This window comes from Eschrichtius robustus, chromosome 13 (genome assembly GCF_028021215.1).
Source record: "Eschrichtius robustus isolate mEscRob2 chromosome 13, mEscRob2.pri, whole genome shotgun sequence".
Classification (NCBI taxonomy): Eukaryota; Metazoa; Chordata; class Mammalia; order Artiodactyla; family Eschrichtiidae; genus Eschrichtius; species Eschrichtius robustus.
Window position 1 is genome coordinate 13,053,326 of NC_090836.1, and position 18,393 is coordinate 13,071,718.

At 38.4% G+C, this 18,393-nt stretch overlaps 1 protein-coding gene across 6 annotated transcripts in view; it reads right to left on the reverse strand.

The window, feature by feature from the left end:
* The window catches only part of EPS8 (EGFR pathway substrate 8, signaling adaptor), a 198,121-nt gene that overhangs the window by 8,726 nt on the left and 171,002 nt on the right, over positions 1-18,393 (reverse strand). For all 6 annotated transcript variants that reach the window (XM_068559812.1, XM_068559813.1, XM_068559811.1 and 3 more), the window contains 2 exons: positions 18,043-18,186; positions 8,217-8,439 (listed from right to left, as the gene is read on the reverse strand). In XM_068559812.1, coding sequence (XP_068415913.1) covers positions 8,217-8,439; positions 18,043-18,186 — 367 coding nt within the window. The remainder of the gene's footprint in view (positions 1-8,216; positions 8,440-18,042; positions 18,187-18,393) is intronic.

Here is an 18,393-nt window from a genome sequence, read left to right on the forward strand (position 1 = left end):
AACCATTTTTCCAAAACTTCAGTTTTCCATTAGTTCTTTGGTAAGGTCAAGATATGGATAAGAAGGTAATTTAAATTGGTTATACTTCAGCTGAGAAAGTAACGTATAAAAGTAGGTTTGTGCTTATTGCATTTAACCAGAATTTCTAGAACAATTAAATAGTAATAGTTTCAGTGTCTTCTTTTTAATTTTTTTTAAATCAAGAGTGACCACAACTGAATAGATAGGGCTATGATTTACTGAGATGAGAACTTGAATCTTAAGTTCCAATCTCAGCTATAAAGTTAATAGTTCAAAACTTGTATTTGGACTCAGGCACAGGGAGCCTGTTGAGCTCCCAGGCTGATCCCCTGCCCTTTCCAGGTCACGGGGGTCCTTGGGGGCATAGGAAGGAGGCCGAGGGGAGAACAGGAGAGGCAGGCGGGAGGAGCCCTCAGGGAGGAGTGGGAGAGAAGCGGAGGGCAACTGCCCTGCACACTCGGGCACTGGGAGCCTGCTGAGCTCCCAGGCCGATCCCCCGCCCTTCAAACCCCCCTCCAGGCCACGTGGGTCCTTGGGGGCATAGGAGGGAGGCCGGGGAGATCAGGAGAGGCAGGCGGGAGGGGCCCTCCCAGAACCCAGACCGGAGGAGCAGCAGAGGAGAGGAGGGCATTTGCCCCGCCCACTCGAGCCCAGAAAGCCTGCTAGGCTCCCAGGTGAGGTCCCCCGCCCTCTGAGACTGGGGTGGGGGGCACGCCTGGGCCCCTTCTGTTTCTTGAGCCTAAGCCCCACCCCCCACAGCCCCCAGGGCCTTTTCCAGCCCTGTGGGTCCTGAGCATTGGCCCTGCCCACCGCCCAAACCTCGCCCTTGCTTAGGCCCCGCCCTCCACAGCCAAGGTCTTTCCATCCCCCCCTCTTTGTTTTCCTTTCCCTCCTCCTCTTTTTTACTATTGTGGTCCTGATGTACCTTCTGGTTGTTGATTCATCTATAGTTTTACTTTTACATTCTTTCTAACATATCTGTTAGTTTCCTAGTCTAATTTTATTTTTTACTTTGTTATTTTTCTCTCTCTTTTTTTTTTGCCACCCCACATGGCTTGCAGGATCTTGATTTGCGAGCCTGGGGTTGGGGGGAGCTCCTGCGGTGGGAGCTCCAAGTCTGAACCACTGGACTAACAGAGAACCTCAGACCCCAGGGAATATTCATCGGACTGAAGTCTCACAGAGTTCCTCATCTCAGCACCAAGACCCAGCTCAACCCAATAACCTACAAACTCCAGTGTTGGAAGCCTCAAGCCAGACGACCAGTAAAACAGGAAGACAATCCCACACATTAAAAAAAAAAAATGAGATGGCCAAAAAAAATATGTCACAGATGACGGAGCAAGGTAAAAACCTACAAGACCAAATAAATGAAGAGGAAATAGGCAATCTACCTGAAAAAGAATTCAGAGTAATGATAGTTAAGATGATCCAGAATCTTGGAAATAGAATGGAAGCATGGATTGAGCAAACACAAGAAATGTTTAACAAAGATCTAGAAGAACTAAAGAACAAAGATGAACAACACAATAACTGATACGAAAAATACATTAGAAGGAATCAATAACAGAATAACAGAGGCAGAAGAATGAATAAGTGAGCTGCAAGACAAAATGGTTGAAATAACTGCCAAGGAGCAGAATAAAGAAAAAAGAATGAAAAGAATTGAAGACAATCCCAGAGACCTCTGGGACAACACTAAACGTACCAACATTTGAATTATAGGGGTCCCAGAGGAAGAAGAGAAAAAGAAAGGGTCTGAGAAAATATTTGAAGAGATTATAGTCGACAACTTCCCTAACATGGGAAAGGAAATAGTCACCCAAGTCCAGGAAGCATGGAGAGTCCCAGACAGGATAAACCCTAGGAAAAACACACCAAGACACATATTAATCAAACTAACAAAAATTAAATTCAAAAGAAAAATATTAAAAGCAGCAAGGGAAAAACAAAAACTAACATACAAAGGAATCCCCATAAGGTTGTCAGCTGACTTTTCAGTGGAAACTCTGCAGGCCAGAGGGACTGGCAGGATATACTTAAAGTGATGAAAGAGAAAAACCTATAACCAAGATTACTCTACCCAGTAAGGATCTCATTCAGATTCGATGGAGAAGTCAAAAGCTTTTCAGACAAACAAAAGCTAAGAGAATTCAGCACCACCAAACCAGCTTTACAACAAATGCTAAAGAAACTTCTCTAAGCAGGAAACATAGAGAAGAAAAAGACCCACAAAAACAAACCCAAAACAATTAAGAAAATGGTAATAGGAACATACATATCGATAATAACCCTGAATGTAAATGCCCCAACCAAAAGACACAGACTGGCTGAATGGATACAAAAACAAGACCCATATGTATGCTGTCTACAAGAGACCCACTTCAGACCTAGGGACACATACAGACTGAAAGTGAAGGGATGGAAAAAGATATTCCATGCAAATGGAAATCAAAAGAAAGCTGGAGTAGCAATACTTGTATCAGATAAAATAGACTTTAAAATAAAGACTGTTACAAGAGATAAGGAGGGACACTACATAATGATCAAGGGATCAATCCAAGAAGAAGATGTAACAATTATAAATGTTTATGCACCCAACATAGGAGCACCACAATACATAAGGCAAATGCTAACAACCATGAAAGGAGAAATCGACAGTAACACAATAGTAGGGGACTTTAATACCCCACTTACACCAATGGACATGTCATCCAAACAGAAAATAAATAAGGAGACACAAGCTTTAAATGACACAACAGACCAGATAGATCTAATTGATATTTATAGAACATTCCACCCAGAGTGGCAGAATACACTTTCTTCTCAAGTGCACATGGAACATTCTCCAGGATAGAACACATCTTGGGTCACAAATCAAGCCTCAGTAAATTTAAGAAAATTGAAATCATATCAAGCATCTTTTCTGACCACAATGCTATGAGACCGGAAACCAATTACAGGAAAAAAACCGTAAAAAATACAAACACATGGATGCTAAACAGTGTGCTACTAAATAACCAAGAGATCCCTGAAGAAATCAAAGAAGAAATCAGAAAAATACATAGAAACAAATGACAACGAAACATGACAACCCAAAACCTATGGGACGCAGCAAAAGCAGTTCTTAGAGGAAAGGTTATAGCAATTCAATCTCACCTCAAGAAATAAGAAAAACCTCAAATAAACAATCTAACCCTACACTTAAAACAACTAGAGAAAGAAGAACAAAGAAAACCCAAATTCCGTAGAAGGAAAGAAATCATAAAGATCAGAGCAGAAATAAATGAAATAGAAATGAAGAAAACAATAGCAAAGATCAATAAAACTAAAAGCTGGTTCTTTGAGAAGATAAACAAAATTGATAAACCCTTAGCCAGATTCATCAAGAAAAAATGGGAGAGGATGCAAATCAAGAAAATTAGAAATGAAAATGGAGAAATCACAACTGACACTGCAGAAATACAAAGGATTATAAGAGACTATTACAAACAACTCTATGCCAATAAAATGGACAACCACGAAGAAGTGGACAAATTCTTGGAAAGGTACAATTTTCCAAGACTGAACCAGGAAGAATTAGAAATATAAACAGACCTATCACAAGTAATGAAATCGAAACTGAAATTTAAAATCTTCCAACAAACCAAAGTCCAGGTCCAGATGGCTTCACAGGTGAATTCTATCAAACATTTAGAGAAGAGCTAACACCTACCCTTCTCAAACTCTTCCAAAAAATTGCAGAGGAAGGAACACTCCCAAACTCATTCTACAAAGCCACCATCACCCTGATACCAAAACCAGAAAAAAGATATCACAAAAAAAGAAAATCATAGACCAATATCACTGATGAACACAGATGCAAAAATCCTCAACAAAATCCAACAGCACATTAAAAGGATCATACACCATGATCAAGTGGGATTTATCCCAGGGATGCAAGGATTCTTCAAAATAGGCAAATCAGGGCTTCCCTGGTGGCGCAGTTGAGAATCTGCCTGCCAATGCAGGGGACACGGGTTCGAGCCCTCGTCTGGGAAGATCCCACATGCCGCGGAGCAACTGGGCCTGTGAGCCACGATTACTGAGCCTGCGCGTCTGGAGCCTGTGCTCCGCAACAAGAGAGGCCGCGATAGTGAGAAGCCCGCGCCCCACGATGAAGAGTGGCCCCCACTTGCCACAACTGGCGAGAGCCCTCGTGCAGAGATGAAGACCCAACACAGCCATAAATAAATAAATAAATTTAAAATAGGCAAATCATTCAATGTGATGCACCACATTAACAAATTAGGGAATAAAAACCATATGATCACCTCAATAGATGCAGAAAAAGCTTTTGACAAAATTCAACACCCATTTATGATAAAAACTCTCCAGAAAATGGGCATAGAGGGAACCTACCTCAACATAATAAAGGCCGTATATGACAAACCCACAGTGAGCATCATACTCAATGGTGAAAAACTGAAAGCATTTCTACTAGGATCAGGAAAAAGACAAGGATGTCCACTCTCGCCACTCTTATTCAACATAGTTTTGGAAGTCCTAGCCAGAGCAATCATAGAAGAAAAAGAAATAAAAGGAATACAAATTGGAAATGAAGAAGTAAAACTGTCACTGTTTGCAGATGACATGACACTATACATAGAAAATCCTAAAGATGCCACCAGAAAACTAGTAGAACTAATCAGTGAATTTGGTAAGGTTGCAGGATACAGAATTAATGCATAGAAATCTCTGGCATTCCTATACACCAACAATGAAAAATAGGAAAGAGAAATTAAGGAAACACTCCCATTTACTATTGCAACAAAAATAATAATACCTAGGAATAAACCTGCCTAAGGAGGTGAAAGACTTGTACTCAGAAAACTATAGAACACTGATGAAAGAAATCAAAGATGACATAAACAGATGGAGAAATATACCACGTTCTTGGATTGGAAGAATCAATATTGTGAAAATGACTATACTACCCAAAAGCAATCTACAGATTCAATGCAATCCCTATCAAACTACCGATGGCATTCTTCACAGAATTAGAACAAAAAATCTTACAATTCGTATGGAAACACAAAAGACCCCGAATAGCCAAAGCAATCTGGAGAAAGTAAAATGGAGTTGGAGGAATCAGGCTCCCCAACTTCAAACTATACCACAAAGCTACAGTAATCAAGACAGAATGGCACTGGCACAAAAACAGGAATATAGATCAATGATACAGGATAGAATGCCCAGAGATAAGCCCATGCACATATGGGCACCTAATTTATGAGAAAGGAGGCAAGAACATACCATGGAGAAAAGACAACCTCTTCAATAAGTGGTGTTGGGAAAACTGGACAGCTATATGTAAAAGAATGAAATTAGAACACTACCTAACACCATACACAAAAATAAACTCCAAATGGATTAAAGACTTAAATGTAAGACCAGACACTATAAAAGTTCTAGAGGAAAACATACGAAAAACACTCTGACATAAACCACAGCAAGATCTTTTTTGACCCACCTCCTAGAGTAACAGAAATAAAACAAAAATAAACAAATGGGACTTAATTAAACTTAAAAGCTCTTGCACAGCAAAGGAAACCATAAACAAGACAAAAAGACAACCCTCAGAATGGGAGAAAATATTTGCAAATGAAACAACAGACAAAGGATTAATCTCCAAAATATACAAACAGCTCATGGAGCTCAATATCAAAAAAACAATCCAGTTAAAAAATGGGCGGAAGACCTAAATAGACGTTTCACCAAGGGAGACCTACAGATGGCCAAGAGGCACGTGAAAAGATGCTCAACATCACTAATTATTAGAGAAATGCAAATCTAAGCTACAATGAGGTACCACCTCACGCCGGTCAGAATGGCCATTATCAAAAAAGCTAGAAACAATAAATGCTGGAAAGGGTGTGGTGAAAAGGGAACCCTCCTACACTGTTGGTGGGAATGTAAATTGATACAACCACTATGGAAAACAGTACGGAGGTTCCTTAAAAAACTAAAAATAGAACTACCATATGACCCAGCAATCCCACTACTGGGCATATAGCCTGAGAAAACCATAATTCAAAAAGAGTCATGTACCACAATGTTCATTGCAGCTCTATTTCCAATAGCCAGGACACGGAAGCAACCTAGATGTCCATCGACAGATGAATGGATGAAGAAGATGTGGCACATATATACAATGGAATATTACTCAGCCATAAAAAAAGAGACGAAATTGTTATTTGTAATGAGGTGGATGGACTTAAGAGTCTGTCATACAGAGTGAAGTAAGTCAGAAAGAGAAAAACAAATACCATATGCCAACGCATATATATGGAATCTAAAAAAAAAGAAAAAAATGGTACCTAGTTGCAGGGCAGGAATAAAGAGGTAGATATAGAGAACGGACTTGATGACATGGGGTGGGAGGGCGAAGCTGGGGCGAAGAGAGAGTAGCATGGACAAATATACACTACCGAATGTAGAATAGTTGGCTGGTGGGAAGCAGCAGCACAGCACACACAGGGAGATGGGCTCCGTGCTTTGCGATGACCTAGAGGGGTGGGATAGGGAGGATGGGAGGGAGGCTCAAGAGGGAGGAGATATGGGGACATGTGTATGCATATGGCTGATTCTCTTTGTTGTGCAACAGAAACTAACACAGTATTGTGAAGCAATTAAACTCCAATAAAGATGTATTAAAAAAAAATAAAATAAAAAAATAAAAAAACTTGTATCTGGATGCCAGAGATGAGATTTGATATGAAGACAAATTTTCAAGTCACTCCTTTTCCAACAGTATAAACAGTATTGAAAGAAATGAAAATAGAGTAATCATCTACAGTAAAAGTATGTTTATATGAGAAAAGAACCCAGAACTAAGCTCTAGGAGAAGCCATTTGAGAGAACGAAAAATATTCTTTACACACACATACACTTTATATACTTTTATCATATTAAGGAAATATCTTCCTGGCTCTAGTCTTCCAAGAATTTTTATGTATCACGTATCCATAAAGCAAAGTAATTTTATAATACTTTAAAAAACATAATTTGAAGATTAAACAGACAAGCCATATGCTACAAGATAAAACAAAATAAAAATTATCTTAGAATTATCTTCAGTTTTCAAATTATCCACCCTGCTGTTCCCAAGTACTAACAAGGATAATCCAAAGTTGGCCACAGGGTCTTTTGTTTTAACTTATTTAAATCTGGTTTTCAGATTTAACCACTCACATGAAAAATAGAACTTCAGTTTATAAAAGTATGAAGTTGAAGTCTAAAAATCTGAATTTGGAGGGCAAATTTGAAAGTGCCATTGGCAGGTTGATTATATTAAGCTAGTGTGATTGTGTGTGTATATAGACACACACACACAGACACACACACACTATATATATATATGGCAAATATCAGGAAGAGAAGCAGGAAAACTATGATGGTGATACTGATGACGATAAGAGTAAATATTTACTAACTGCTTATAATGTGTCATATTGGTTAAAATCAATCAGGCTTTTTCAGCCTCAGTACCATCGATATTTTGGGCCAGATGATTTCTGGTGTGTGTGTGGGGGGGGCGGGGGAGAGGGAAGCTGTCCCGTTCATCTTAGGATGTTGTTAACTACATCCTTAACTTCTACCTATTATAATAGAAGCCAGCTGCATCCACCCAATTGTGATCAAAATATGTCTCCAGACAAATACCAAATGTCCCTAGGGGAAGGGGGTAAAATCACCCCTGGCTGAGAACGACTGGTCTAAATGCTTTATATGCATTATTTCATGAAATCCTCACAATTATCCTATGAAGTAGAGATCACTATCCCCCCCTTTCCAGATATTAAAGCATACAGAGGATCATTAAATTCTTGACAGTCTCATGGCCAGCAAGTGATATTTCACTATACAAACTCAAGCATGTCTGGCTCCAGAGTCTGTATTCAATCACCACAATATATTGGAATATGTAGAAATACACACATTAGAGACTAGACAGAACTTCCTGTTTCTCAGAATTACTTGGAGGATGAGAAATGAGGTGAAAATCTTTGCAATCTATGAAGTACCATGCAAGGACTATTAGGTATATTTAATAATATTTATTACCAGCAGAACCAATAATAAACAATTTTTACTTAGAGTGCTTTTAATTCCCAGGAGAAACTGTATATTTTTCGCCTCCCTAGGAAACTTACGGTCCACAGGAACTTGTTTTTGTCGTTGGCTATCTCGCACAATACTGCCACCACTGTCACTGGAGCTGCTGTTCTGACGGGTTACATTTGCTGGGACCTTTGACACAGGAAGAGGTGCTGAAGCAGAAGGTGGGAGGGGAACAGGAACAGGAGCTGGCGTTGGAGGAGGTGATGGCGCAGAGGGAATGTCAGTTGCTCTTGGACCACACTCCATCCTCTGTTTCTATAAAAAGACAAATCATTAATTCGGAATTGTGAAAATATAAAGCTAGGCTAGGAAAACAAATTATACTTTGACAGGACCCTGTTGGCTATTTATGTGTAAACTTCCTTGCAAATCCATAGCAAATTTGTGTGTGTTAATATATATACATACATCTATATGTATGTATAGACAGACACGCACAACCCTCCAATCCTACCTGATGTAATAATTATTAAAAATTATTTTTTACGTATTCTACACATCTGTTCACAATCAAAAAGGATACACCAATAGCAAACATTAGTACTAATAACAGTAATAAATGTCAAGAAAACTAAATGTGAACCTGGAATCACACAAGATCAGGGTAGGTCAAAAGATTTCTGATTATTTTATAGTTTCCGTTAATAAGAACTTCTAACTGTACTAGAAGCCTAAATATCAATAACAGAAAGCATTACTCACTCCTTATTTTAAATGTATATTATATTCAAAAGTGTTTAATTCTGCTGCTTCCAAGTAATTTGTTAAGAAGAGGGGTAATATTTCAGTAGATAAAAGAAGGAGTATGCTTTATAATAAACAAGTAATTTTAAAGTATTGTTAATTTTTTCAAGCCATAGCCCTTTCTGCCATCATCCTAATGCTAATTTATTAAATTTAGAAAGTTTCCTTGTTAAAATAGGAATGTGGTGAGGGTAATGGTATGGTCTTTAATTAAATGTTTATGACTATGAAATTGTTCTATGACAATTTCAAAGAACTCGAAAAAGAATAGATACATGTATATGTATAACTGAATCACTTTGTTGTACACCTGACACTAACACAACATTGTTAATCAACTGTACTCCAATATAAAATAAAAAGTTAATAAAAATAAATAAATAAATAAAAACAAAAATAATGAATTGTGACCAAGTTATCTAGGTTTGACCTAGAAATAAAAAGTGCTTAAAAATTAGGAAATTTGTCTACATAATATAACATGTAAATAAAGTTAAAGAGAAAAATTCTTAGAAAAAGAAAAAGTTAAGAGGATCCTGGACTTTTCATTATGTGAAACTACCTGGTATGTGCCTCCCTCTGGATTTTTTATTATGGGAATAAAGCAACCCCCTAATTACTTTAAAAATGTTTATATGACTACACCTCAAAAGCATATTATTAGGAAAAAAGTCCACGGGGGGATTTGTATTAAAAAAAGGTAGATGTGATAGAATATATAATAACTTTCAGTAATTTTTAAACCATGATTTAGGCTATTATAAAATATTATTTGTGCATCTTCCCTATTAAACTACACACAATAGTTAAAACTTTAAACAAAATAATCTTAATAACTGAATTAAAATAAGTTCCAAATTCTCAAAAGGCAAATTTTTTGTATAGAATCAAAGATACAGAGCAGTGACTTATAATTTAGGTAAAGCTTAGATACTGCACTGGCACAATTTTAATTATTCTAAAATTCAGGATTAGTAGATGAAATACAAAAAGCAGGCCTTTTGGTAATCTGGTCCTTTGGCTAGAAGAGTATTTACATTTAATTTCTAAATTGGCCCAAATATAAGGAAGGTCATATTGATTTTAAAAGAGGCCTTCCCAATTTCCACAGAGATCAAAAACATCAAAATACACACCACACACACACATCACTTTGTAATTCTTGCTTAAAAAACAACACACCACCCTCAAAGGCACCTTCACAGCAAATGAGTAACACCTGTGGAAACCAGAGGGGGGAGCAGCCCTGGTTCTCTGCTGTCTCTTTAAAAGCCACCGCTCTCCCGCCAGTGGGTGGCGAAGGTGGGAGGGTATGAAGCAAGGATGGGAGAAGAACTGAAAGAAGAGTTTATGTGCTGCTATTCCTTGGAGGGAGGAGGAGAGAGGCAAAGAGGAAGGGAAGGAGTAGGGGTTAAATTCACAGAGCAAGCCGTGGAGTTAGATGGGAGAGAAACAGATATTGCTGACCCCTCTGCAATTCAAGGCCTGGAAACATTTCTAATATATTCAATAATCGAGTGTATTATATTATTATTATCATCATCCACAAAACAATGTTCCTATATTTGGGCCAATAAAATATTTCGAGCAATCAAAATACAGCAAACATCACCGAAATGTAATACTTAGCACACAGCAAAGTCATCAATGTATATGCAATGTTCCCTTAACAAGAATGTCCTCGGCACATAATTTCATGAAGAGTTAGTGAATTCTCACATTAGGATTTCAGAAGTGTCAGAGTTTAAATTACTGCTTTTAAAGCTTAAACAAAACAAAAAATGCTACCAGTTCTGCATTCCATGATATGATTCACATTTTCTGCTTTCAGAAAAACAAGACCAGCTAGTGTTTTGCTAGCCATCAAATAATACTGTGAAAAACTGAAAACCTGTATTATTGTCACAATCAGGCCTGCAGACAGGCTCGCCAAATCTTCTGTGCCTTGTTTCACCCATCTGTCATTGCTATATAATGCAACTTTATCAGTATAACCTATCAGAACTATAGACTTAAATATTCATATAATATACAGAGAAACCATAGGAAAATTTTTCATGAATTAGGTCATAATTTTATTTACTTGCATATTTTCCCCTTTTTCTTGGTCCTCCTTCCTGCCTCATGTTTCCAACCCCTGGAATGAAAAAAGTGGGGGAAAGGCCTTCCTCAAATCATTCTAACCTGTTCTGAAACAGCAACCAAGGTGGCTCTTCCATGGAAACTGATGTAGTCCTCCATGTGGAGGAAGGAGAATCAGGCCTGACTCGTGAAATCACTTTTCTCTGTCCCCTGCTACCTTCTCCACTCCCTTTTACTTACCACCCAATTACTGCCCTTCTCCCTTTGCTATTACTGTCTCTTGGTTATATCAGGCTGAAGGTAGAGAACTGATGGCCCCTCAACTGATGGCAAGTCTTGGAGAGCAGAACTCCACCCCAAACTTTCCTCTGCTGAACGAAGGGTGCTGAATCTCCGAATCCAAAAAGAAATCTTGACCGACTGTTCCCAGTTTGCCTGGGACTCTCCGAGTGTCAGAACCAAGAGCCCCACATCCCTCCAAACCCCTCAGCAGTGAGCGAACTGGGATGATGGGTCACCTTGGTGTGGCTGTACTTTTGTATGATCACTGTCACTTCCTAACTCTTGCCTTTTATCTCCCGCAAATATAAAGTTCTGCTTAAAACAAAATCTCTTTGTTTTTTTTCTTTCTCTGAAAGAAGTCAGAATTACTAGACCCTGTGGAAAATGTACGTCTCTGTTGATAACTAAGTCCAAATGAGTCACTTTTCTTTAGCCACTAAAGCTGAGTAGAAATGCTCAAGGATTAAAGAAAGAGATGTGTAGATAAGCTCCTGATTCATGCAAGATACTGCTTCAGAAGGGAATTTATGCAAGCAAGCCCAACAAAGCCAGTAAAATTGAACTGTTCTTAAAAATGGAATCTACACATTTTTTCCTCTAAATTTAGTCTCTTTGGCATTCAGTGAAAACTAGGCACAGCTGGAACGTTTGGAGGGTGTTAAGTCCAGAGATTGAATCCAAAAAATTACATTAAAAAGAAGTGCCTTGAGGGAACAAATGTGGGTTACCTCTGACAGCTCTCCAAGTAATTGCTATTAGGAAAATGGAGCAAATCACATCAAATGAGAAGATTTAACATAGGAGACGGCACTAAAATAATATCAATTATACGTCACATCAAATATCAGAAACCGTGAGCAAATTCGTTTTTGACAGTAAGATTACCTCCCCACAAATCACCCAGGGAAGGAGCTTGTAAATATATAATTAATTTCCACCACTATCTAGCCATGGAAAACTAATTATATAGGCTCATACTGCAGTATAAACCATGTAGAGTATTTCAGTAACTATTTGTGTATCCGAGTATTGTGTTTTAAAAATATTAAGATAAAGGTTCATCTTATTCTTATAGCTTATAAAGAACATAATTAGAGTACATTTAATAATGTAAGACTAACTCTTAAGCTGATTTACAAAAGGAAATATAAATCATGGTGTATTTTAGTGAACTTTAGTTGAACTCGTAAGCAGTTAAACAAACAGAAAATTTTATAGTTCTGTAATACACCTTTTGGGCAGTAATTTATATACATATGGGAAGAGAGAGAGTCGGTATTATTCAAATTATTGCAAGAAATATTTGGAAAAATGTCAACACGTGAAGCAGGATAAAAAGTAACCATCCCTGTCTAAAGACCATGCCTCTAATTAATAGATGAATCGAGTGTTCTAAGATTAACTTTAAAAATTTTTTTAAGAACGGAATATTATCAGGAAGTTGGTCTGCTGGAATGAAAATAAAGACATCTTTAGTAAAACTGTCCTCTCTTTCCAGCAGTATCTGAATATCTGGATTGAGCTTGAAAAACAGAGCATTCATAACAGGAGCTGAAATTAGCAGTGCTAGTGGTCTACTATTCACCTGAAGAAAACATTTCCACTCTTAACTTAGGGCTACTTTTACATGTATATAGAAAATAACAAAATTTTATATCTAGACTGGATTGTGGAGATCATGAAACTTGGCCCCTTCCATTTCAGAGCTCAGCAAATTGGAGCAGAGAAAATTAAAACGCTTTCTTTAAGGTCATACAGCTAGTCAGTGGCAGAGCCAAGACTACAATCCTCATGCACCAGGACCTAGACTGGAGCTGCTTCCACAATATCATAATATCTCTTGCTCGGAAACAGAGCAGATGGGGAAACTTTCTGTTGAATTTACAGGACCATAATGACCAGACATTCAAAATTATTTGCATCTTGTAGAGTAAGCATATCTATAATAATAATAAGCACGTGGAATTCATAATTAATAATAAATAAAAGAGTTCTTTAGTCAAGCCTCTGAGGATAGTGGAAATAATATAAGGGCAGGGATTGGTTTCTGCTCTTGGTGTACGACATGGGAATCTACGTTGGCAAAAGGGTGATTCTGGTAGATGAACAGTCAAAGTGCTAGAGGTCAGGGAATCAAGTCAAAAGACTTATCAGGAAACTTGATGTGGCAGGTAGTTTCCAGGTGGGCAGGAAGCACCCTGGATGTCCACGTGTTGCCCAGCAAAAGTACTCTAAAGTCCTGGAATGTTCTATAACAGAATCTTCATCAAAAGATACGTCATTTATCTTCATTTCTCCATAATCTCTCATAAACGTTTACTTCCTTGTCCCTGTGGTTTCAACCAATCTATTTTTTTTATGTCCCACATCTTTCGAAAATTCTTTATTACTTCCCTCCCCTTCATTTTTAAAACTTTGCTGAAACCCTGGGGAAAAACACTTTCGGTGGGAACGGCAGTCTTTACTGAGCTGTAAAAAATCACTCCAAATGTGAGGATATTAAATAGCCTGGACTCGCAGGGACATCGGGTGGCAACTCAACACCAATTGGTGACGGGTGCCAGCTCTGAGCACCCCTGCCAACAGCAGAGAATCTCTAACCAACAGGGTGTGAACTGCAGGCAAGGGCTGCTCTTGTGCCCTTCCCCCAGCAACTGCCATTATTTCTACATATTTATTTACAGGAGATGTAAGTGTATGAAACTAACAGTCCTAAGTCTGTGGCTTTTTAAAATTTGGTGACTTGTAGATGCTACGTGGAAATCGTTCACATCTAATTCCCTTATGCCCACCATTCCAAAAAAGCCCACTTTCTAAGTGAATTACATAGTTTGGATTATTTTCTTAAATGATTAAAAAATGAAAGAATTAATGAAACCCAAGTGATGGAGGCATAAAGCAAAAATCTAATTCCAAGGGTGGTGACTGATCAGATCAACTTTGATCACAGTACAGTGCAAGGTAAACCTATTCTGAGAAAGTGTCACTTTAAGCATTCATACGGTGAAAAACTATACGTCTGTACAAAATGGGATATCAGTCTTTTTTTTTTTTTTTTGAGAGTTATGGTTTTTTTTTTAATTTTTAATTTTTTTTTTTAATGCTATTCTTGGCTGCTTACATTCTTTTTATGTATGTATGTATGTATGTATGTATGGCTGTGTTGGGTCTTCGTTTCCGTGCGAGGGCTTTCTCTAGTTGTGGCAAGCGGGGGCCACTCTTCATCGCGGTGCGCGGGCCTCTCACTATCGCGGCCTCTGTTGCCGAGCACAGGCTCCAGACGCGCAGGCTCAGTAGTTGTGGCTCACGGGCCGAGTTGCTCCGCGGCATGTGGGATCTTCCCAGACCAGGGCTCGAACCCGCGTCCCCTGCATTGGCAGGCAGACTCTCAACCACTGTGCCACCAGGGAAGCCCGAGAGTTATGTTTTATTCAGCAGGAATTTTTAGGACTTCCAGCCTGGGAGGCAGCACCTCAAGTAACCCTACGAGAACTGCTCGGAGGAGGCAAGTGGGGAAGCCAGGTTATATAGAAGTTTTGTAACAAAGGACAGGTAGTTGGGAACATCAAAAGATTATTGTAAATTAAAGAAAACCAGATATTCCGAGTTAAGGAATTTAGCGCCTCTTTTCCAAGCACTATTCCCCATGACAGATGAGCATATCAGAGCATAGGTTCTGATTCCAGAGTCCTGGGACCCCACTCTGGCTTCATGCGGCCGTGTGACTGTGGGCAGGGTACTTCTCTGTACCTAATTTTCCTCATATATAAAACGTGCCTACTTCACAAGGTTGTTGTAGGAATTAAATATACTGGTATTTGTGAAGTCCTTAAAGGACGTGGCGTATAGTCTGAGCATCTTTCTGTAGTACAGTACAGGGATCCAAAATGTTTTTGTGAGAAGTTTCTTTAAACTTCTGTAAAATTTTGATGTCATTGGATGGATGAGACAGGGTGAAAAGTGTCAGCCACTTCTGAGCAGAGAGAGGGTCACTGCTCCTGATACACAAACACAAAGGGAGGGGCAAGGCCAGGGCAGATGGCCTGGATATTTGATTCTGGGAGGCAGGTTTTAATGGAGGAACTGCTCAGTCCTAGGATTTCTGTCTTTCTTTTCATCAAGTGCGAGATGTTGGCACTCAATAAATATTTGTGGGGTGAATGAATGAAAAGATAAATAAGACATAGAATCGCTCTTGATATGTTTGCAATCCAGTGGAGTTCTATGAGATTAGGGTGTTAGGATTACCGGAATCTATAGAAATATGGTGGTATCTTTATTGTCATTCTGAAATAAGCCGCAGGATTTTTCTTTAGATGTTTTAGATAAAAGTGTCTGGTAACGCTGTTGTAGAGATATAAAATAATTGGCATATATTTCTGAGAGTGATTTTTTTTCCATCTTATTCTATCTAGTCATTTTTTTCTGGGTGTGTTATAAATGCTTTGAGAATAGGAATCCTTTTAGAGTCATATTTATGCCAGATAACAGATAGCAGATTCTCAAGCTTGCTTATTAAAATTTTACAAGATTTTGGTGGTTTTGTTGGGCTGAGACCAAATATTTCCGGAGGTGTTAAAGAGTAGATTGTTTTTAATACCTTTTAAAAGTAGAGTTTTCAACCTAAACACACACACACACACACACACACACACATACAGCTTCTATACACATTTCTACATACATCACTGCATTTAGAGCTGTATCCAGAAAATTTCAGCAGACAGTCAGATAGTGTTGAAACGTTTAAAAGGAAACAGCCCGAACAAGCAATCCCTACAAGCTTCTATTTACATAAAGTAGCCAAACAAACTCCTGAAACTTGTGAGCACTTAAAAAATTTCTTCGTTTTGCCAAAGTTGACAAAAATATAAGCTGAGGCTCTGTTCAAGAAAGGAGAAATAATTTTATGTTCTCAAAAAGTACTCTACCTATGATATGTATTAATAGTTTCGGTTCAGTTTTACACAGAAGCAACCTTTAAACAGAAAAGTCAACTTATGGCCCAAGCCGGGAATCTAAATTGAAGAAAAAAACAAGACTGAACAGTAAACAGGAAAAGGTAAGAGAGGTTAAATTCCCTAGGAAATCTCAGGTGGGGAAAATACTTAGAATTCACGTTAGTATTTGCAAGTTTTAGGTATCTTATTTTACGGGAGTTTGCCATTCCTAGCAACCATGCACACAAATAAAAACAAATTTGGCTAAGTGTTTCTAACATTTTATATATAAAATCTGGGCTTCTGCTCACATATAACAACTAGGGATACCCTTTGTAAATAGTGCTTCTTACTGTTTATCATGAGTTAAATATTAAAAACAGTTCATATAGCTCAAAGGGTATGCACTCCATCACTGGTTTAGGCATACACTCTTTAACACTGCTTAAGGCATTCAGTGAAAACCTCTAAAGGAAAGAACACAAAGAATTGGTATTTACAAACCAGACAGAAGCCTATATTATGTCAGGTAACCACATCACAAAAATCAGAAAAGAAAGAACTTAGGAAAGAAAAAGGTATTAAGTCTAAGTTAGAAAATTCACTTCAAAAATCCATGGGAAATGGAGTAGACCATACCTTGAATAACTCAAACTCCTTCTTTGGCATCAACAGCTAATGACAAATGATGAACATAAAATAAGTACATAATATATATGCACATCAGGCCAGCCCAAACATAAGCACAGCAAACAGAATTCCCACTGCCACCACTTTAAGTTATCAAGATCTATAAATTGTATACATCAATTCTTTATTTTAAATGTTTCCTTGATTCTCGAATTCTAATAAGGCCAAAAGTCTCTCTGGATAAGTGCAGGACCTGCACTGGGCTTGAATGCCGTGAGGAGCCAGAAGTCCTTACAGAATGGTCATAGCAGCACATGACCACAGTTCTAGGTTTGGATAGTCTATATTTTACTAAGCCTAGGCATGAAATTTCACTATTTCACTGCATATTCTATGCAGTTTCAGCTTCTGCTCAAATTTATGACATTATTATGGGGTCAGATGTGATCTTTTGCTCAAGATTCTGAAAATGAAAAGAATTTTCCTGGGGGCATGAGAAAGTAGCTACCACAGGTTCAGAGGCTAAGCATGGGACAGTCCATCCATTCTGTCTCTGCTGGCAGGTCTGATTCTAGAGATCCTGTCACAGATTCAAAAGCACATGGCGGCGGCCCTGGTCTCTTGTGATTACCACACCTGAAGAAAGATAATGGCGCTGAAAATTGGGTGGAGGGTCTACCATGTGAAGGTAGTTTTTAAAAAAGGATTAGGATTCGGTAGTTGGAAAGTTGAAAGCAAACAGGCTATAATCAAAGTCTATAGAGAGGATGAGAGCAAAGGCTGGTGAAGATGAACCAGTAGACACTCCAGCCACTGTCTCAGCGCCATCCTTTATCAGGCCCCTTGGGTAGGAGGGCTCTGGGTAAGAGTAAAGAGGCAGAAATACTACTTCTCCAAATGTCAAAAATATTATAGGGTAGAAAAAAATAGCATTCAGAGGAACAGTCACTGAGATAAACATTTTGAGCAATTTCCTGAAGAAGTAAATCAGAAAAACATATGTATAATTCTTCCTTATGTCCCTAGCCACTGTCCCCCCGTTGCCTTAGGAAAAAGGTATAAATTATACAGTCAATTAAATCTCAAAATGACTAATACATAAAAAGCGTTTAAGTCCTGTCTAGGAAAGATGAATTTGAAAATTCGAAAAAGTTAAATTTTGCTCAAAAGTTGTAATTACCTGTATAGTATGCGTGTAAGGTGGGTCAGCACGCCCTAATCCAGACTCTGGAGGCCTCACGATATCCAAAATGTTGTTTGGCACAAATCCAGAATCTCCACTTGCATTTCGAACTTTCCACCATTGCTTCCTATCATCAAGGATCTGTCATCACGCAAGAAAATAAAGGCGGCATTTCTGTACCAAAACTGAACGATGAGGCAAGTTCGATTTTTATTCTTAGACCAAGAAACTGGTTTCACTTTTAATACGCTGACTCAGCATCAACATACTGTGGGTTAAATGATTGTCAGGAATTACACTAAGAATTACAATTACTATATAGAACAGCTTTGGTACCACTCTACCCAA